General features: G+C 37.4%; 1 protein-coding gene across 6 annotated transcripts in view; it reads right to left on the bottom strand.

The window, feature by feature from the left end:
- CABIN1 (calcineurin binding protein 1) overlaps positions 1-22532 on the bottom strand; it is a 123391-nt gene that overhangs the window by 86414 nt on the left and 14445 nt on the right. For 4 of the 6 annotated variants that reach the window (XM_063350899.1, XM_063350894.1, XM_063350897.1 and 1 more), the window contains 11 exons: positions 22153-22347; positions 20770-21006; positions 19131-19287; positions 18782-18897; positions 14491-14652; positions 12666-12872; positions 12112-12257; positions 10013-10274; positions 8076-8336; positions 7089-7240; positions 6810-6988 (listed from right to left, as the gene is read on the bottom strand). In XM_063350899.1, the coding sequence (XP_063206969.1) occupies positions 6810-6988; positions 7089-7240; positions 8076-8336; positions 10013-10274; positions 12112-12257; positions 12666-12872; positions 14491-14652; positions 18782-18897; positions 19131-19287; positions 20770-21006; positions 22153-22347 (2074 nt within the window). The remainder of the gene's footprint in view (positions 1-6809; positions 6989-7088; positions 7241-8075; positions 8337-10012; positions 10275-12111; positions 12258-12665; positions 12873-14490; positions 14653-18781; positions 18898-19130; positions 19288-20769; positions 21007-22152; positions 22348-22532) is intronic. The other 2 variants (XM_063350898.1, XM_063350900.1) reach the window with 1 other exon arrangement.

Below are 22532 nucleotides of genomic sequence, written 5' to 3'. Positions count from 1 at the left end.
TCTGGCAATAGCAACAAGGCAAGCTTTTCCAAAAAGCTAAAGCGATCCCTCAGTTACAAGCAAATGATAAATCAAGGACTAAATATTCTTTTGAGGTCCCTTCCTGTAAAATTTCCTACTATTTCAAAAGCTAAGATAAAAATACAACTGGGTATTAATGTCCCAAAATTATTACCTGTAGTGGAAATGAAGGGAGTAGGGAAAAAGGTCTACTAACCTGTGCATAAGCAACTGCAACAAAATTCCTATTAAAAATATGTCCTGATACTAGATTGTCTCTTTGGTATTATTACATTTTGTTTCGTTACTTGGCTGCACCACTTCTAAGTTTTAGGAAGATTTCAAACAACCTGATGAGCTGAAATCTATATTTGATGTAAAGTCAAGTATTTTCTCTTTATTTGTAAAGATTAAGGAAATAGCACTTGAAAGCAAATTTTTTTTTTTTTAACCTCATTCCTCATAATGTACGCAACTTGTGACATTTCAGGGCCTGCTATGTCAGACTGTATCACCTACTCTGTCAATAGGTGAAAAAGAGCGGCTCTGGACAGAAGATGTAAAAAGGTCAAAAGGAAGAATCTTGTTAACTTTTCGAGATATTAGTTAAAAAGCATTTCTTATTGGAAAAATGTGACTGGGAAGAAAGAACTTGTATGTTCATCTGTACTGACAAGACCTTTACTGTATCACAGTGAGATCCTGTCAGTCACTTGGATAATTAAGTAATTATCATTACTGAAACACATCTGGCTTTGATAGTAGAAAAATATCTGTAGTCCATTTGACCTAATTCTATGCTTAAGAGCATCTTAAGATTAATCATATTGTAAGTGAAATAGTTTTACTGTGTTGATTTCAAAAATCCCTATTCCACGCTATTCCTCCACACCAGAAAAAGCCATTAGCGTGTCATTATCACTGCTCCATTAGCAATCAGGCACAATACCTGCATGCCTACCAATTAACAGTAAAAAGTTGTGTTAAACTTTGGGGAATCTGAATGACTATTTAATTTTAAAATACAACCGAGAAAAAAAAAGGCTCAATACTTCACTAGCCATTGTCCTGTGCCAGCATTCTCCCTGTCATGGTTTGGGCTAGGCTGGCCACTAAAATGAAAAAGAGATGCTCTCTTTTACGCCTCTCCCCTTCAGATGGGCCGTAAGCCCTGTGGACCACACACTGTAAGCCTTGTTACCTAAACTGTGTCCACTCATAGGGCTGAAGGAGGGAAGAAAGAGACAGTGATGTGTTCAAGTGCCAGTGACCTGACCTAGCAGACATACAACCCTAACGACAGAGCTCTTGCCGCTAAGTATGCTCACCAGGTAACATCTCCCATGGTACAAGCTTACGTTATTTATCTCAGGGGAGCTGAAGTACAGCCTCATGGTGCCTGTATGAATGAGGTATTCCGCCTTTGACAATTAATCACAATGCAGCTCAGGAATTGTGTTGTCTGCCCTCGCATCCTTTGAAACTTTTTGGAAATTAAAAGGAGGTGGGAGAAGGCCTCTGAAACATCTGCATGTGGGTGTAGGTAACAGGCTCAGAGAGCCAACAGGGTATAACTCACTTTTTCTGAATAATAACTTTTTCTGTCTTAAATAACTGAAGGAAAATGTACACCCACTTATTAGAAGAAGGTATCTGAAATGTGATAAACAATAAGCTACAAGTCAAAAATCAGAAATGAGTGGCACAGAAAGCTTTTCTGAAGAGCTATATCCATATGCTAACTCAATTTACAGTAAAGAAAAATCCCGCTGCACAGTTCAGAGCTTATGAATAATTAACTATATATTATTAAAACCAAAAAATCTTGTCTCATGCAATAGAGGTGGGCTGTGGATGCACAGATTCTCTCTTTGTCCTGCCTGCCTGGCACCATATCTCCCCTCTTCTCTTTACTTGTACATATGTGCATTTTTCTTTATCGGTCTGTAGTGAGAAACTTGATGTATCACACAATTCTCATTCTTGAAACATATTCCACCCATAACAGAAGACAACATTCAGATCTGTATCAAAAGGCACTTCCACATTATCAAAAACAAAAGAATTGCAGAGATTTGCATGGGAGCAGATTGATTTCTTGAGGACAGCAAGTCCTCAGAAGGTTTAAAGGGAGTTCTCTTATAACATGAGTCAAAGATGAGAGTCTATGTTTTGTGTGGCTGCACTGAACACTGAAAATGTTTTGGTTACTTGCAGTCCTATATCATTGTTCTTCTGTCTTCAAGTGCAGAGCAACAGAGTATCTCATCACTGTTCCATTTATTTAGTCAAATCCTTTTTACATAATCTCACATTAAATGTCAGTGTGATACTTTTCCTAATCAGAGAGAGGTTAAATTGGGGAAAGGTAAAAGTGGAGCATACTACAATAAACTGGATCTGATTTATTAGTCATGTAGTCCAGTATGCGGTCCCCATGAATATCTGGTACCATGTGCCAGAAAAGGATATGTACTGCAGACCAGAAGATTTCATTTTAAACCGATAGAGAGAATTTTGAAGGGTAAGATTCTAATGTTCCAAAATGTAATGTGGACGTTCTTTTTATGCACAGAAATACCCATTCCATCTTAGAAGCTTATTTAGTTTGGCATGAATGACAACCTGGTGCTGAAAGTTTCTCAGGGATCACCTTTGTCTCATCAGGATGTTGAGAACCCCCGTTTACAAAAAACTGTGCATCTTCATAACATTTGCAGAATTACAGACCAACGAACTATGACGTGAGACTTCTCCCACAGCATGAAGCAAGGAGCCTTTCCCAGTGAGTTTATCATGCAGGTTTTGCCAATTATTAAAAGCAAGCCGTGACAGGTAAAAGCAGGAAGAGAATGCCTGGGGAACAGAGATTTGTAAAAAGGTTAGAGGCAGCACGGGCAATATTGGTTGCAAAAGCAATCAGGCAAAGACAAACACAAAAAAGGACGATTATGTCTAACTACACACAACACACTACATGGCATGGATGAAGACTTAAAACAATATGACATTTTAACACTGCAACAGCAATGGATTCTAAATACATCATCTGCATACCACCACAATAATATGGAACTGAATATCAACACAACAAAGACGTATTACAGCAAAAAACACCTCACAACAATCTCTCAGTCCACTTTTTGGGAAACAGATTTCTCAATCAGATTTTTTTTTTTTATTTTAATACTATAACTGCTTTCTGAACTAACTTTAATGCTTAGCACAACAATTAGGTGAATTTAAACAATTGGTCTTTACTGACTACCTACATCCAGCCTGTATAAAGGAGGACAATAAGCATGTCTGGTTTGGTATATAACACTGGCCATTTAGCTGTGTAAGTATGGTGACATCCCAGGTAACGATAGTCTTGGTCCCTGCTGAGTTCCTGTTTGTTCGTTTCCTACTTTGCTCTTGGAAAATAAAAAGAGTCTAAACCTCAGGCTTCTACTGTCAAATGCAAGTTTTCATTTTGAAGGGTTATAGAACAGCAACAGGCAGGGGTGATGACAGGAAAGATAGGATTAACAGAAGGAAGGAAAAGATGTTGCTGAACGGAAGGACAAGAAAAGAGAAAGGAAGCTGCCTATTTTACACACATGACAGCAGCTAGTCAGCCAGCAAATAACAGCTGCCACTCAGCAATACTTCTGTCTCCTGGAAGGAGATACATGCTAACAGCTGCCACGAGGAAAAAGAAGTTTAGTTACTTTACAAGCTGTATTTACTGGTTCCTTTCTCCCATTTCCATTAAATATATGACTTAAAACCAAGACCAGCATTCCCTGGATATAAAGCTTTTCAATGCTCTCAACTTTAACAGTTCCACCAGTAAAACATGCTGGAGAGCTACAGAAGTACAATGACACATTTAAATATAACGTATCTGAAATAAGTCTGCCCTTACAGGTTTACCTAGCTACACATGAACGCTTGAAGATAGAGTCCCAATATTTTCAAGAAAAGATGTCTGGCTGTACAGTAATTCTCTCCTGCTTGTAATGAGATAATTTCCTGCACTAGAAGGCACATTGTTAGATATCTTGTTAAAAAAACCAAACCAAACAAACAAAAAACCCCACAAACCAAAAACCCCATAAATAACGTAAAATTAATAGAAAAAATAGGGCTTAGAAGGAACTGCAGGAATTCATCTAGTCCATTCCTTTTTCCATCAGGATAAATTACATCTCCATCATTCCTGGCAGATGGTTGTATCACCACTGTTTAAAGACTTCCAGTGCTGAAGTGTTGCAGTGTTATACTATCCCCAGGAACGTATTCTAGTGTTTCACTTTTTTTTTTTTGCTAAATAGTATTTCCTAATATTATGCTAAGACTATTTTCTAATGTCCAGATTGAAAATGCAATTTAAGTCTAATATTGTCTGTCCTATCTCCCATGGACACAGACATTCTGGTTTTTGCCTCTTTGTACAGCCTTCAACACTATTTAGGTTACACTGCTGTTATGTCTCCCCTTAGTCTTCTCCTCCCTCGCCAAACCATCCCAATTCCTTCTCTCTTTGCTCACAGGTCATGCTTTCTTGAAGGACAGCACACAGAAAAGGTCAAAAGAGGTCTCACAGGTCTGCAGTGACAGGGATCCCAACTAACGTGTTTGCTTGTGGTAACATATGAAGAGACCTTAGTAAGTAATGCTCTTGTTTTGTTTATGTCATATATGATGAACAATATGGATATAAGAGTAATTAAAGTATTGTCAGGCCTCAGAAAGATTAAATATCTGGGTTGAATTTAAGCCAAATGATTCATTTTGTGAACAACAACATAGACAGTTTCGTTTGCTGTCAGAATGGTAAAAAAAAAATAAAGAGTAGTCAAGTGATAGATATTTTCTTGCTATTTTTAGGAACAGTACAATGGAAATGCAGGCACTGGTTTTCTTCAGTGATGTGATTATGTGTAAGATGTCAAGAGCATTTTACTTCAAAAGTATATATTTTAACGCAAGTAAAATGCAAATGCATGCAGAGGAGCACGATATATGTAATAATATAAAAGTGGAAGACTTCTGAGCATTGCTCAGCCTGTTAGCTCTCCTTCCATCTGTAACGGCCCCAAGGCAAATATTTCAGTTTCCAGGGGCTCTTCAAGATGCTGTATCCAGCGTTTAGTTGTGCCAGCAACTTCCAAAACATTACGAATGATGCAGTACTTCACAATTCTACTTGTCACAGTTACAGACTTCCTAAAGATCACCGTAACTCCGCTTCTTTCAGCGGCTGACATGTTGAATTGCTTTGGCAGCAGCAAAGCTTAGTCCTAGCTAGGCTGAGGTAGCACTCCCAAGAACTGCTACTTCAGCCCCGGCAGAGGTAGACGTTCCTTAGCTTGCACCTTCAGGGTTTGCTACGCAGCCAGCTTTGCTCCCATCGGGCAATTAGCATGCCACAGTCCATAATATCTTACTTTGAGTGAAGGTACTAACAAAACATAATGGAATATTTGTCTAACTTATGTACCTCCTGGGAACATTTCAACAGTCTTCAGGACCTAAGCAGAGGTAGTCTGAGGCAGAACTGCTTCTCGTGGGGAATATTATTTAGGAAATATTTAAATATTTGCTCCCTTCTGTGTTTTCTGTGTCAAAAGACATGAGAAGGCTAATATAAGAGCCCGATCACTACATAACCCATTCACACTAACACACTACATATGATACCAAAGCAGTCCAATGAATTACTCCCGATTGAAATGTAAGCTTGAATAAAATGAACATTTCTCTATTTAATTTAGTGAAAGAAACAAAGGATCTTCTGTCAGTTTCACCAAGAATTATTTGTTGGGGAAAAGGAATAAATTCACCTTGCAGAGTTTCAGGCATATAAACATTTCTTTCAAAACTATGTCAAAGTTATTTACAAATTACTCTTCTTCAGAAAATGACAATAGGAAGCAGCCCACCCTCCAGAAATAAATTCATATCAAGCAGAGCATTCCTGTGGGGCTGCCACATTCTACCACCACTAAGCTATACATTGCAGATATTTTACTCCTCCTGCTCATAGATCCAGATGAATAAACAAATGGCCAGAAGAGAAGAATCAAATTCCTAGCCAAATAATAATGTCAGGTTACTTAAATAGTAACTTAATTTCTATTATATATGGATATTGCAAAGTCTTCAATAACACTGTAATACCACCCTACCTTCTGCATTTATAAGCCAATTATTTATGATATCACTTCATATTCTATAGAGATGAGCTGCTAACCAGTCATTGTAAGTGATAGAGAAAAATTAAAAGATGAAGTCTACTGGACTGTCATGCAAATCACTTCGTGCTGATACACAATATATTCAAAGTAGTTGCCACTTGCCTCCTTCAAAAAAGGATAATACTGTTTTGCCTTGCCTTTTTAACAATTTGTCTTGTTTCAGCCACAATTCAAATTTTCACCTGGTCATTTAACACAGGCATTGAAACAGTGTCCAGTCTTCTAAAGACTGAACCCACATCTTTCCTAATAAGCTCAGACATTTAGCTCCAGAGGAAAAAGAAAGAAAAAAAAAAATCACCTAACAAACTCCTCCTATCGACATTCCCATTTTGACTAAATGATAGGTGGCAAGTGACAACTTTGAATTTTGTATTTAAAGCTCTGACTGTACATTGATTCTATTTAAAGCACTGAATTTATAGAGGTAATGAGCTTCAATATTGCCCGTGTTACCACAGACCCATCACCCTCCTTGAAATGAGCAGTTTGATCATTCCTGGTCAAACCCCCCATGATTAGAGCACCTCCCTGTGCTGCCAGTATTGAGAACAGGGACTGTACCGTCCGGCGTTGCCTGCTGACGGGGTTTTTTACATTTGACGTAATCGTGGTCAACTGGAGTGGCTGTGTAAGGTGGGGATGTCAGACCTGGACCGGAGGATGAGGGGAGGGAAGTCCCAGGGCCTGGCACTGTTCCGGCTGAAGAGTGAGAGTCTTCATCAATGATGCAAGCTTTTTCCCTGGGAAGGGCAAGGCAAAAAACAAGTGTTAACATAGTAGGGACATATACAAAGAACAAAAGGAGACTACATGTTCTTATGACGTTTCCAATACACTCACTTTTCTGCAACTTTTGGGGTGTTCTTCTCCTCACCCCTGGCAAATGGTCCCTCAGAAGCTTCTTTCATGAAACTAACTAGTATCTCTGCATCTACTCCAGAGTCTGGTTTCCCCACAAGTTTTAAAATAGAAGCATGAAGTCGAAAGTATACCTAGAAAACACCAAAGTCCACTCAGTCAGTAGAGAATTCATAGCTCTGCAACCTATTACAAATAGTCTCTTTTCTGTAGAAACTGCAGGATTTAGTAAAGACAGTCATCTGTTACCTAAACTTACCTGAATAACACTCTTCCTGCCTTTGAAAGTTGCTTGTAAATGACAAGATCTGAACACTGTAAAAATTTTATAACTGCAACCTATGGAATACAACAATGAAACAGACCTGGTCTGCTTGGAAGCAAGTTACCACTGGGTATGTTCTAGATCCACTACTTTTACCAGACAACACTGTGACAGCAAAGATGTTATGACTGCTATTCCAACTCATGCACGAACTTATGCTTCCATAGGTATGAGATGCTTGTGAAACCTATCCACGTTTGATTTTGAGAAAAACTGACTAATGAACTGTGTGCAGCAAAATACAGAAGTGGAATTTCTGCCTCTCTGTCCAATACTGAGACTCTAAACGTAAACTGTCCTTAGAGCAACATCAACCTGAATAACAGGCTCCATTTCATTCTCCAAGTTAGTCTTGTAAATGTTCCCAGATGCAGAGCACCATGTACATATACCTAATAGTAACAGAATCACAGAATGGTTTGGATTGCAAGGGACCTTAAAGATCTAGTTCCAACCCCCCTGCCCTGGGCAGGGACACCTCCCACTAGACCAGGTTGCTCAAAGTCCCATCCAACCCGGCCTTGAACACCTCCAGGGATGGGGCGGCCACAGCTTCCTCTGGGCAAGTAATATGAACTAATAACTGATACTCCATTATCTGTAGAGAACAAGGTTTTCAAGCTTACGTATTTAACTTTCTTTACCTCCAACGCTTCCATGGCAAGTTCTGGTGGATTATGGTAGTGAATCTTCTTTGGATATCGGGCAGCCTCCTCATGCAAGTAATGACCTGCCTGTTTGTAATGAAGCAGATAGACAACAGGAGGCTGTTTCTGCTTCTCTGCAATCTTTCCCAGCATGTAGTGAATAAGCCACTCCTCTTCATCGCCATCTCCCTCACAGCGAGATGCTGACGTAAAACACAACTTGGCTGTCTCCAACATACTGTCTCGACGCTCTTCCATCTGTGATCAAACGAAGTGTTGAGAATACATGAATTCACTGTGGCTGGGATAAAAAATTCTAAAAATACACTCCGGCATATAAAAGTGCATAAACAAGGTACATCATTTAAAACATTTTCAACCTAAAAGACACCGAACATATCCAAGCAATCAAATACATCCTGACGACCCACAAAATGTGTTTATAAATAGGTTTTTGTTCGTTCCAGTAACTGTTGACGCAAATAACCAGAACAAAACAGTAAGACAGAAGTGTAAGAACATGCATATAAATACCAATCTGTAAAATAACAAACCAATATACATGTCTACAAAAAGTATTTTTTCTGCTTTTTCAGTGCTGTAATTATATTAACTCTTAAAAGAAAAAAAAAATATTTGTTTTGCTCTGCAACTAAAGTCTGATAGAGCCACTATGGACCACCATCATTTGTGAAGAAACGTATTTTATCTGGCTTGCAATACATCTAATTTTGAGCTGAAAATGGCAAGAATATTTTATTCTTTTCCTCCCAAAGAAATTAACATCAGCAGCATAAATTAAGGTTAGCTGCCAATAAAGTCACATAAAAAACTAGGTCAAAAGATGCATTAATGTAATTTTCTCTCTTTGAAGAGGTTTGTAAATTTAAATTGTTGGGCTATAACAGTTTCCTAAGCACTTGCTGCACTTCAAGAATTATAATATAGCCTTTCCTTTCCCAAATATTTTGTAAGGAGAAGAGAATAATAAGGATTTTATGTATGAGAAACACATTCCTGTAGAGATATCTCCTGGAAGGGAGATTATATTGTTCTAATTGATCTTTTATTAGAATAGAGCTTTTTTTAGGAAATTATGCCTTTTTAATATATTCACTTGAAAAAAGGAAGATTCAAGTAGTCCTAAATAAACTGATTTAATCCATAACTTCAGGTAGCTTCCCTGAATTGTACCTTTTATCTTATAATACAAAATAACTCCAGCATTACCCCTTGAATTCTTCAGCCATTCCCTCATAGCCAAGAGGCCGCAAGACAGAGTTTACTGGTCCAAAAAGACAAAGTATTTCCCCTAGCAACTCTTACCACTGTCAGAGAGTATTTGGAATTGCTTATTTTGGCTTAGCAATAAACTACATAGTAACTTCAACTGTTTCATAGTCATCATGCATAAAAAGCTAATGAATTCGTAATAAGTTTTTCTACGAAAATTCTATCAGCCTCCTCATTTTTATCTATTGTTTGAGTAAATAGCCCAAAAACGTAGAAAAGTGGGAGGATGTCTTTAGGATACAAGAGATGACAAATAGACATAGATATCAGAGTAATGCCTGATCTTTTCGCTATTTAAATATGTATACATTTCACCTTTTCCTCAAAACGTTGTACGACATTTACAGAAAGGTAAGGTAAATATAATTTCTCTTTCCATAAGGTTACAACAATTTTGTGTCACCTTTGAAAGATAATTCAAAGATCAGGCTCAAACTAATTTTACACAAGAAAGAAAAAAACCTTTAAATACTGCTTGACACCATCAGCTTATATGAATTAGCATTTCCCATATTACCAAGTAACCATACAGTCTAATATGTGGTATACAGCATGTCACTATTTAATTTAAAAAGTTATTACATTAGAAAAGATAATTTAAAATATTTAAAAATTTCATGCTGCTCTTAGTTAGATCCCACCTGCTGCACAACTTCAGGGGGGAGTTCTGATTTCCATTGCTTAAGCTGTCGGGACGCAAAAGAATGCAGGGCATAGGAAATAGTGCCATATTCTATCCACAAGGAGAGGTTAGAGCTGTCAATCTCTAGGGCTCGCTTGAAGCAATTCAAGACAGGAGTAGAGTGCTTCCAAATTGGGCCATCACTTTTCAATTCATTAGAGTTCAACTTATCCTGAATACGACTTGCCCGAGCCAGAGCCATGCCAGCCCACGAGTCAAACCTATGCAAGTGAGAACACAACACATGAACAATTTCGCCGCTAAACATTACACTGAATGGCACAGGCACAGACAATCTTCATTTTGTTGTATAGCCTAAACATACTGATTTTATTAAAAATGGTTTCCTAATAAAGCACTGTCCCCAGTAATTGTCACACATGAAACAACAAGGTTTATTTGCCATGCAAAACCAGGATGTATATACTTCTAAGGGCAGCACTCCCACTGATTTCTTTTCTCAGTAACCATGCTGTCCTGTCCAAACACTGCCAGCCTTTATTTCTGTAGGCCAGCAGACAGCCATTATGACATTTTGTATTGCTGGACTAAACTGTGAATGGTCTTTATCATCATCATCATCCAACATCAAAGTCACAAAACCCAAAATGCATTCATGTAGGAAAATTCTGATGAACAATAAAGATTGCTTACTAAGGGGACCGTTCAGGATCTGGTCCTGTGTTTATTAGATCATTGACAATACAGTCTGAAGAGTAGTTTCCATATTTTATAGTCTCACATTAACATCTGGGGTCAACAGCTCTGGAATTTTTCAATTTTGCTATGATTCTAACACCAAAGGAATAATCATAATATTCTCACATTTTTGCTTGTAATTTCTTGCTGATTTCAATTGAAAACCCATTTCTGGGTCAAGTGACCTCAATATTCAGATTCCTGAGGGGAATGGAAGGGGAACTGTAATACAGACGTTTGAAGAAGTAACATCTCATATGGCTGGGTTATACTGTGCTACCACATAAAGCACCTTCCGATCAACAAAATGTCACACATTAGAGTAAAAATACATTCCACTCATTTATCTACGAGTTTAGGTTCTAAAGTATCAAAACTACAGAAAAATGGGGGTGGGGGGTAGGGGATGGTAATTTCTTCATCAAGCTTCAAACAAAAGTTTTAGCAATCTGCTAATCGCAGCTCCCAGACTGGAAGATTCAATAACATTACGCTGCAGCTATTTCCTCTGTAGATTTCACATGTAAAATTGCTCTGTGCCTTCACCTTCCCTTTTGTCTCTGGTACGTGACTGGATTTAGAAACAGTTCTCTTGTCTCAAATCTGTCAAACTAGGAGGTTTGTTACTGAGGCTGATATATCATCTTCAAGGAGAATTAAAATGATAGCCAATATCTAATATGCAAACCCTACAGTAAATTTAAAGATTATTTAATTTCATTTTAGAAGACTGTTATTCAAAACATGCCTTATTTTTAAGATGAGAGCGCTCAATCTTGCTAGTATTTCAGTAAGTTGTATCAAGAAACAAGGTGTTTTGGTTTAAATATCACTTAAATACTTTATTTGAGCTTGTATTCTCTGAGTAGTTCTCTAGCAGCAAGATCAATACTTTTAGAAAGAGGTCAGCCTAAACAGCTAATCCACTAAAGAATGCTGTTTGTGCTATAGCTATGCTATTAAACAGTGACATTTTTCATTCCTTGTCGTGCATGAGCACGTCAAAACAAAAAAAACAAAAGGTGCAAAAGAGAAACACTGACTCAGTCCTTGCCCTTCCCAGTTATTCTTGATTTTAATTTAGCTTCCCTGCCCCCCCTTTCATTTTCTGGTTTTAATTTCAAAACAACTAAATATTTAACACTAAGTTTGGGGGTTTGTTTTGTTTGTTGGGTTGTTTTAGAGATGCCCTGAGTTATACAATTGACCTATGATAATGGATTGCAGGCAGGTTCAAGTTTGTTGGTTTTGGCTTTTTTAACTTCTGAAACCAAAAGAAGTATCTTTTGTTGTCTGCTTTTCCGAACTGAAAGAAGTGAGAAGAATGAATGCTATGCAACAGGATTCAATAACACCAACCTGTTTGGACAAATACAAATGTCGTGCATGTAAAATTTAATGGCCTTAGACTGTTCCTTGTTCTTGAAGTGATAGTCTGCCAGAAGATAGTACAACTCAGTCACCACTGGTGGAGAATAGTCTGCACCATCTGGGAGAGATGGTGCCTGAAAATTAAAAAAAAAAAAATAAATATGTAAAAGTTCAGATTAAATAAAGTGTTCATATTAAATGAGCTGCACACTTGCTTCTTCCTTGTAGTGAAAGTAGCCTTTTCATCACAGAATATGAAGGTATTGAATATGAAGACAGTGAAAGCATTCCACAGATACACAGAGCACTTACAAACACTAATGAACATCTCATACTGACTCCATATTAATCAACATTACATTTTGCCATTCCAAGCCTAAAAGCTTTCGTAGTGTCATTCTTATTTCATTTAAATTACCTGAGGAAATCCAACATCATGGAATAAATCATTCCCCTAACCATCTCAAAGTCAACATAAAAACAGTAACAATAACTTCTGACTCCTTTCAATTTTTCTTTTTTTTTAAAGCAACTAATTATACCTTGCTGCATGTTCCTTCAATATAGGCAGACACAGTATCTAGGCTCAGCATAGGCTTGTCTGTTCGAGGAACAATTGTAGCAGTCTTCTTCAAAAGGTTGGCCAAATCAGCAGACACAGTACTGGTTTTGTAACTATCAAATTCTGGAAGAGTTTTAGGCTTAAAATATTCAAACATAAACAAAGCATCTTCCCATGTTAGATCAACCTGAAGAGGGAAGTAGATGAGAGGAGAAAAAAATTATTTCAAATTCGCAAAATTCAGAAGTCTACTAATGACGAGTTTCTATGGCTTTTCTAAGTTTGTAAGAATATAGATACTACGCTAACAGGAAATAAACCTCTCAAGAATGAAACAGGTAAAGGAGCCACTAATTTATGCTGCTTTTTTGCGGCACAATATTATGCTACAAATATAGCACACTACTCACTGATTTAAGAGACTAAGATATTGGGCTGTAACTTAGTGTACGTGACTGAAAAATAAAGTCATTCTACTTGCTTAGAAGAGTTGCTCAGAAAAGTTGTTTATAAGCAAGAATCAATTGCAAGCATCCTGAGTGACACTGAGGATCATGGGTAAAATATGGAGGAGAAAAGCTCTACACCTTCAGTTTCAAACTCAAGTAAGAAGAATAAATGAAATGGGAATAAGACAAAGTTCTGAGAGAAAAATCTTCAAACTCTCTACAGAAAGGTACTTTAAGAATTTATTTCTCATTTTCCCTTCACTTTTCTTGCTTGAAAACAGTAAAAAAAAAATCCTAAAATTTACAGTTCTCTTCTGTTAGACAAAGTTTTTCCTCGTTTTATTGTTCATCTTATTCTTTACAGTAAATTTTGCTTCTGTACTAAAAATGGGGAAGTTGCGTTTCTAAAAATCAATTTGCCAATGATTTCAAGAAGAACTTTCTGATCCAGAAATGCCCAAATTTAACAGATTTATTTTTTTAGAGTGACACAGGGTAATCTCCTTATACCTCCCTTTTTCTTAGTTATTCCCATTTTCTCATTATCTTGATTTTCTAACAGGTAAGTTTAAGTGAGAGAATTTACAAATATTGAGTAATAACATAACAGTATTTGTGTATTTAAAAAGGTCTGTTCAAAGGAGCCAGACAATTGTCTTGCTTGTACGAAACTCTTTTTCACTTAAAATTCTACGATCACTTGCATTTAGTAAACACAAAAATCATCTGAGATTTTTGAACAAAATCAGTGATGTTTCAAGACAGAGGATTGCTGACCTGGTTTTGTTGTCCCTTCCTTAATACTACAACCCTCTTCCCAAGGCACTCTGAAGTTGTTCTCTCCCAAACTCAACTGAATCTCACATATTTCTCACGAACAGCTACCGGATATTTACCATTGTAGATTTCAAAATAAGTTATAGTATAATTTAATTCCATAATTTTTAACAGTGACATTTTTCACTTTCATAAACTGCAAGGCTGGCTGTTTAAGTTCTCTTCTCTCAAGCTGACTTTTTTCCTTTCTAATTTTCCTCAAACTCGAACTTCTTCTCTGTTGAAAATAGGAAAGTCACGGCTCAATAAAATTGATTTGTCAATAGTTTCAAAATGGCAGACTACTGTGAATAAGACTATACTAGCATTTCATTTCAAGTATCTGACCCTCTATATTCATAAAGGCTTCCATATTTTTTTAAATGAGTTTGTTTTCTAGAATATGTAAAATGCGTAAATTTTACAAGGAAATAAAAGTAATCTTTCTCCAAAACATATTAAGATGCATTAAAACCAAACAAGGGTATACCTTTCAGCACTTCAGGATATTCCACTGACATTAAATAATACATATCTTACCTGCTGTACTGAATGTTCTTCTAGGTATCTTGCTTTGCTTTTTTTGCTAGGGAAACCATATAAACAATAAAAGCACTGTTCCAAGGCTGTTTCCAGCTCTTCTTTGTATGGATGAGTATCTTCAGAAGTAGATGCTGCAAGTTCTTTCTGTAGTACCTGAACCTAGAACACCACAAATATCAATGATAAAGTCATCTGCGAGCTGAAGACTGCGTTAAGCTACCCAGTTGTCTGAAGGCAGATGATGAGAACATTAAGGAACTACATGCATTTTTCCACAATTACAACCAAATATTATCCATATTTCTGTAAACCAGTCTCACACAAGTAATTTCAATGGCACTGTAACTGCAGTACATGCTTTTATTTTTTTTCTATGTTAATTCATGAACTCTTGTCTTTAATCAGTGAGATTAGGTATCAGCTTAATGTTTCAGAGTTAAGATCATTCAAAATTTTCCACTACACACTGAGTTGCTTCTGTGAATATAAACACTACAGTTTGTCCACGCTGACAATAAGGAAAAGGCAAAGAAGAATTTCTCCCCGAATTCACAAACATCAATTTCCTCTGCATGTAAAAAAGGGGATGGAGAGGACTTTGTGGAAAACGAAGGGACAGCTAATGAAAATCTGGCTAAAAGGGATATAGAATTGTACAGTATGAATAGTATTATACAGATGGCTACACACCAAGGAAAGTGGCTGGATTGATCCCAAATGACTAAACACTGTAGCAAGTTTCTATCTTTAACTTCAAGATTACAGCAGAAAGAACCCATCAGTAGCATATTTTGGAAGATGCTATTACTCTGAATGCAACTGACATGCCAAACGACAAAAGGTAACTCTTTGAAAATTTTCACTAAGCTTCCTTAAAAAGCAAACGAAAAAAGAACATACCCAGGAAGACATTTCAGAGTCAATAAAAATATGTTCCCCAACAATAATCTGCATAGTGTGATTTTGGATCTTTACTTCAAACCAAAACAAAACCCACACACAATCATTGAATTTTAAGAATCAATTCTAACATGTTCCATTATGAAATTTAAATTAAAAAAAATGAAATGTGTTAAGCAGAAATTAATAGTATCTTACACACCCAACACTAAAACGTTTTGTGTGTATCCCCAGTATCAAAGCGCACCTGCTACGTCTAAAACTCATTTGAGGTGGTAGAAGAGAAATGCTTCTACTGTAATTATCATTTGTGAGACTGAAGGGTACAGAAAAATATCAAGTTCTCCCCTGTCATTTGCCTCTCAAGTTTTAGGAAGCTGTGTACTACCAGGAGAGTTCTATTAGCTGTTAAGTAATTTCCTTTAACATTTTTCCTCTGATGGAAGGCATCAACTTTTGTTTATTCATTTTAGTAAAATCTGACTTCTCCAAGCCAGCCACATTCATTCTTCAAGACAGTGGTTAACTTAGGAGGTTCCTCAACTGACATTTTGCAGTCATACATTTAACATGCAAAACATTCACCTATTTGCAATTCGTATAAAAGCTCATCATATTCCTTTTACAGTACTTCAGCTGCCTGTCTATTATCATTTATCATTTTTCAACACCTAGGATTGTAAACTCAATTATTTATGCATACGATGCATGCTACAAGAAGCTTCTCATCACGATTGACTTTCCTGACACTACAAACACTGCACATCATCACGAGGCAAAATTCTGTCATTCTACATGTAAGAAGCTCATTTGTAAGTGATGGAATTAACTATAAGATGTTAATTCTCTTCTGCTTAAAAGATCAGTGTGCTAAGAACAAGGTACCATTTATTAAGCGACCAAACGCTGAAAAATAAAAGTAAAGACAATTCTTAGAAGGCATTTCAATGAAATTTTGAGTCACAGCAATCATCTTTGAGTCACAGCAGACACCTTATTTCTACTACTTTTCCCGTAAGAATTTGTGAACATTTGAAATTTGCAAAAAGTGTAGATAAAAAGTTGAAAGGAAGATGTAAACATCACAGGATACTGTAAGAAAGGCATGATATTCCTACAGCTGCAAACAAAAATCACATCTAACACCAGTAACAGAATTCTCCCTTGAACAGTGTTCAAAACAATCTTCTGTGTTCTTATTCAGCTCTTAAATTCTTGGCAGTAACCCAGTTCTTAATAACTCAGACTTTGACTATTGCTAAAGGACTTAACTAAGTATTAACATCTCCTCTTGCACACCGTCTTCAGACACAGGGGATACAATGTACTTGAGCAGACAGTTCAACTACAGAAGGTGATCATTTAATACTAGTCTATAAAAACACACTTTTGTTCAACATTCTTGAAGCTGCTTTTCTCTTCAAATAATTCATCCCATTTTATCTTTGTCTTTCCTTACCCTTCCAACACCCTCTTGTCTCTGAAAACTAGATTCTTGTGCTCAATAATACCATACTATATTTTAGTTTAAGAATTGGGCAATTCTGACCCTGAAAATTGTAGATTTTGTTCAAAGTATCTGATGACATTTGCAAAGATCTAGCTGTAAATACATTCACAACTCTAAATTATCTGTAGTTTATCCAGGTTCACAGGGCATACTATCAGACTCCCCAGGCTGTGGATACCGGCACACTGTACAGACACAATTTAGATTCATCACTTAGGAGCACTGCATCTGCGGGCAAGCTCGAGCCTGGAAATAGGCTATCTATTTTCATGAAGCACAGAGCCTGAGCTAATAAGCCCTCTGGACCCAAGGCAGACCCATGCAGAGGCAACTCAGGTGTATCAGCATTACGTTCCTAATACCAGGGAGACTGAGGAGAGTAGGATGCAGAGATAATCTAATAGTCCTACACTGAATCAGCCTCAGTTCAAACACTGTTCATTAGCTCCAGCCGTACCAGGGTAAGCTGATTCCTGCAGAACCCCTCGGGCTCTCCGCGCCATCCTTCCTAGCTGTCTGAATTACTGTCCTAGACACACTGCTGCTCAAATGCAGAGGTAGATGGGGCCTGGCACTGAGCTGTGGCTAATAAGCTCCAGGGAGTGCTGAGAAGGGAAATTAAGAGATTCACGAGTAGCTCTATGCAGAACTAATCATGATTTTCTCTTGGCTGAAGGTAATAAACCTCAATGAAGTCAAGCTGAATCTGTAAAGTGCCACTGAAATATCCCTGTAAAGCACTGCCTTATGAATGCCACGGTACCGCATTATCGGGGGTTTGCCAACAGCCAGGCTATCCCGACTGTCAGTACTCTGCACAGTGAAAAGCTCACTGCACTTCGGTTTCTAAGCTATGGATAAAGTGAGGAAACAGCAATACACACAGAAATATTCTCCTTCAACCATGGGAAATTTCTTTTCTGGTATAAGAACTAGACCTCAAGGAATAATCTTAAAAAGGTCAAAAACAAATGGGTATCTCCTTTCATCTAATAATGCTACAGCATTACTGCCCAGACACCCATTTCTGGAGCATATTACATCTTCTAACACACTCACGTGAACAACAGTGCAGAGAACACCCTTCAGACACAGGGAAGCAAAGGCCTAAAGTAATTCTTCAGTCTCATCATCTTTTCTCAGTAGATGAACTCTATATGTATATTTGAAGTTATATTTAGTTAATAACAGAAAAAAAAATAGATTTTTTTTTTGCAGTCTGTGGTATAGGATCAATGCAGGTATAATCAAACAAGTCAAATTTATCAACAGCAGAACAGCCAAAGCGCCAGGACCAAATCCAGGTAACACCACTCAGGTCTGTGAGAGATAATAGCATTCCAGATGTGCAACTGAGGATAGATGATGGCCTGCAAATCTTTACTCTTGTGATTTGGAAGAAACAAATAACCAAGTTAACTGCAAAATTCAAACCTGAATTTTCCTGGATGATAGTTAAATATGCTCTTTTTTACACGTTAAACAGTATTTACCTATATTGAAAATGTGCAAACTTTACATAACACTTGACAAATTCAGTTCTGTGAAGTGTGCAACTTATTTAGAATCACTGAGAGAAGATGAATATGGAATCCCACTGGGATGCCTTGTCTGACAAAAAAGTCCTGTTTAGAAAGCATACCAATGGGCAGGGGTCTGGAATAACAAGCCTTTGCTATTCAGATTAAACTGACTGAAATGTTCATGCGTTTGTCTGGGAGAAGGAAAGTGGATTTAAAAGTGCATTCTTAACATGAAGACAAGACAATAAACAATCTAATATAACTTTGAAGTTGTTCCGTGCTTTGAGATGGGGGTTGGCCAGATGACTTTCAGAGGTCCTTCCAACCTAAATTATTCTATGATGCTAACACTTACATAGAACTTGAGAAGAGCGCCATCTGAATTGCAACACCAGGATCTTCTTCCCAAATACTCATGCGCAGTGTTGAGCAGCATGAGTGAAGAAGGCAACATAGGGGTATCAGGACTTACTGGAAGAAAGAAGTTGGTAAATATTTAAATAGCACAGAACTGAGTTAAATCCAACTAGCCAATGCTTCATCTGGCAAAAAGAATTTTCCTCAGCAATAAGAAAGTGATGTTTACATACCTCTCTACTCTCTTCAGATGGCAGGGTAAGATGACAAGTATTTTCTTATTTATATTCCAGATCTAGATGGTTGTGAGCTCAGCTCCAATATATACAAGTGAAAAATTAACCCACCTTCTTCTCCCTGGTTCTGCTGCTGCTGCTGGCAGCAAAGGGATCGAAAGGCCTCTTCCTCATGCTGGATGATCCTGTGCAGGATAATCCATGGCAGAACTGAGGAGACGTACGGTTCTTTTGGTTCTTCCTGGACTGCCATGCTGCAGTCTATGATCTAATAAAGAAGCAGACATACACACAAAGTGTTACAAAATAAGCATCAGCTGTGAATCCTTTTTAAACAATGCAAAGTTGGTAATGCATTTTATCCTAAGGAAATAATCTAAAGTTGAGTCTCATAATGAGCAGCGGTAAAAGTTCTACAAATAAGATCAAGTGGTATGCGGAAGGGTAGAAGATCATTTCTCCTACCCTGACATTCCTCTTGCACTGTCATTTTCTATCTAGTTATTTCTCTGTTAATGCCACATACAAACAATTCAAAGTATGCAAATGTGCAGCATAAATTCTTAGTGCTAGTAGGCCTCATTATTGCACGAGAAATTTATCTACAACCCAGCAAGGAAGAGAAACTTAGTTAAAAGAATTCCTGAATTCTTTACCAGTTCTTGAAACAACTGTTAAAGACCAACTAGAATCCTTAATAGATGCCATATAAATGACGTAAATGAAAAAATTCTGAGCAACACAATGCTGTGTCATGGAACCATTGTCCTAGCATTTCTCATAGACAACTGCCCATTTTATTGCCACGTGCCAGAAATTTCTGAAGTCCTACACTTTTCTCACATTCTTTCACTCATACAACAGGTTTTTTTATTAGTATTTAGGTAGATAAAGAATCATATTTATTATGACTACAGAAACCATTTAGGATATTACAAAGAATACTCTGTTCTCCAGAATTCCATTACATTCCATAAGATAGTGACACACATACAAATTGACAAAATGACAGTATAATTTTGTGAGTAGTGCATGTCCTTGGCTTTTACTGAAGTAAATGGAGATTTGAGAGTTACAAGCACATTGAATTTTGACATTAACTAGACTAGCTTCTTAACAGGACTGAGAGTATGCCTTTTGTTACCTGGACTGAAAAATAGTCATTCAGTAGTTTTAAGGTTTGAAAATACCTTCTTTAAAAGGCTAAAATTAGTTGTATTTGTAGTGCTAGAAAAAGTCCACACATCAGTTTTTTTCCTGTCCTCATCACCCTCTGTTTTTACTGGAAAAACCCTTAGCTTGGCCAGCACTTTCAAGCAACTCCACCATGTTCATAAGGCTTACGGTATCTTGTCTTCTAGCCCAAAGCACACACAGCCATGATCAGTGCCGTCTTACAAACTGCATCCAGCCAGCTCAGTCAGTCTTCGCATTATCACCATTTCAAATAACCCAAGGAACAACACTTAGGGTATCTTTACTACAATCCTTTGATTATTTCGGGCAGCTTGGTGTCTGAAGGTACCTGCTGTTACTGATCCTAGCACAGGTGTGCTCAGTGCATCTCTAAGATACTGAAACAAAAATAAAGACTATGAAGCTAATGCTTATCTTCCCCTCACCTTCCCCCAACAAAAATGTAACACAAAACATTCCTGTGAGTGGGTGGCAGTTCAGACACAGCAGCTGTATCATGCCTGAAGGTCTGTAGCACGCAACACCTCTCTCCTAGTGCAAATGAGCAGGTTACCTGAATCAGGTTGTTTGTTAATCGAACGAGGCTTGGTGTTACAGAAGAGTCTTTCAGGATGCTGTTGACTGATGATAATGAAGTATCTATTCCTGTGAGCAGTTGTGTTACCGTAGCAACCCACTCTTCTTTAGCAGAGGCTGCTGTCATATTAATCATCTGTTGAATTGCTTCATTCAAGGCAACTTCTGAGCGTTCAAAGCATTGCTTGTAATCTTTCAGTTTGAGCAGGGAGTCCTAGGGAATGTAAATATGGAAAAAAGAATCTATTGTAGGGATGAAGGGTTTATTTTAAGCCATGAATGCACAGCAGGGCAAAGCAATACACTATATACAGTTAATGGGGTTACTTCAATGAAATTAGAACACCTTTAAAAAGGACATTAAAAAAAGAACAATAGAAGGTACATGGACCCTGAATGACAAATACAGAAGTAGGACTGAAATTTCAAAAAAGTCATCACTGAATCTTTCTGCTTTAATAAGAGATGCAAGAAAAAAAAAAATCAGGAAAGGGATGGCGTTAGGTCTAAAATTCTAATGATATGCAGTTGAATAGAGGCCCTACAGAAACAGGGTTTGGATCTTTATAACCCTGTACTACCATTTTATTACTTCATAAATAACAAAACAGCAGCTATAAGGCTAGGATTATAGCAACGTCCCCCTGCTTCTTCCTACTCTGCCAAGTTTGGGTCACGAGATGGGATGGAGGCTGTAGGATTTGTTTCAGTCCAGTTAAAAGAGCATCAGTCGTTTTTTGTGCAAACCTTTTTTTCCCCCCGCTCAGAGAATGATAGGGTCAAGTTGTTCCTACATCTGAGCTTATTTGTACCCTTATTTTCATAGTGTCAAATATACTAAATCTATAGCAACTATACCGGATGTATCTATCAATGGTTTGTCATTCATGCAGGACAGATACACTACCATCATAAAAATCATTCATATGCTAGATAACTCTTAAGTTTCACAATGGTTGTAAATCACCATATAGTCAACATCAGCAAAAGCAGGAAGTATTCACTGCAGATGCAGATAGCATGAATGCATCCATAAGATGTCTCTACAAATGATTCAAGTTTATTTGAATTTACAGTTTTTCTGATCATTTCATGTAGGCCTCAGACACATTATATCTTTAGTGACATATTCATTTAGCAAAAGCTGGCATATTGCTAACGATGTCAATAAACCTATGCTGCTCGGATCATTTACATACTTGGTTTTGCTTTGTAAATAAGACTTGTTAACCGTTAACACCCACTCTAGAAATCCTTTCATCCTGTTTTCAAGAATAAGTCTTAATCATAGAATGGTTTGGGTTGGAAGGGACCTTAAAGATCATTTCCCTTACTAAAAATGATTTTTTAAGACACAAACCTGTAGGAGAAGCAGCTGAGCTGGTCTCTCTGGTATGGATGTTACAAATTCCAGATGTTTTGCTCTGCCATAACCATTAAAGCTTAATGTTGGACGAAGCAGATGCACCACTGCATTATAATCTCCTGCCTCATACAATCGTTGGATCTCTTCCAAAGACTGGCATCTCTCCAGAGATTTTAGGTTCTTTTCAATCTGCAAACATCACAGATGGCACGATCCAACTTTTATTTTGACTTCACATACATTTGACTACTGACATTTCTCCTAGTAGTTTAGCTATAAAGCTATGTGAACGCTACAGCGACATCCAGGAATATAAACCAGGAAGAAAACACCTACTATGTAACACTTCACCCATTCGACTGAGTTTTAATTAT

Source organism: Chroicocephalus ridibundus, chromosome 13 (genome assembly GCF_963924245.1).
Source record: "Chroicocephalus ridibundus chromosome 13, bChrRid1.1, whole genome shotgun sequence".
In the NCBI taxonomy this organism is placed as follows: domain Eukaryota; kingdom Metazoa; phylum Chordata; class Aves; order Charadriiformes; family Laridae; genus Chroicocephalus; species Chroicocephalus ridibundus.
Note: the sequence above shows the minus strand (reverse complement) of the source record. Positions and strands in the feature narration are given on the sequence as shown.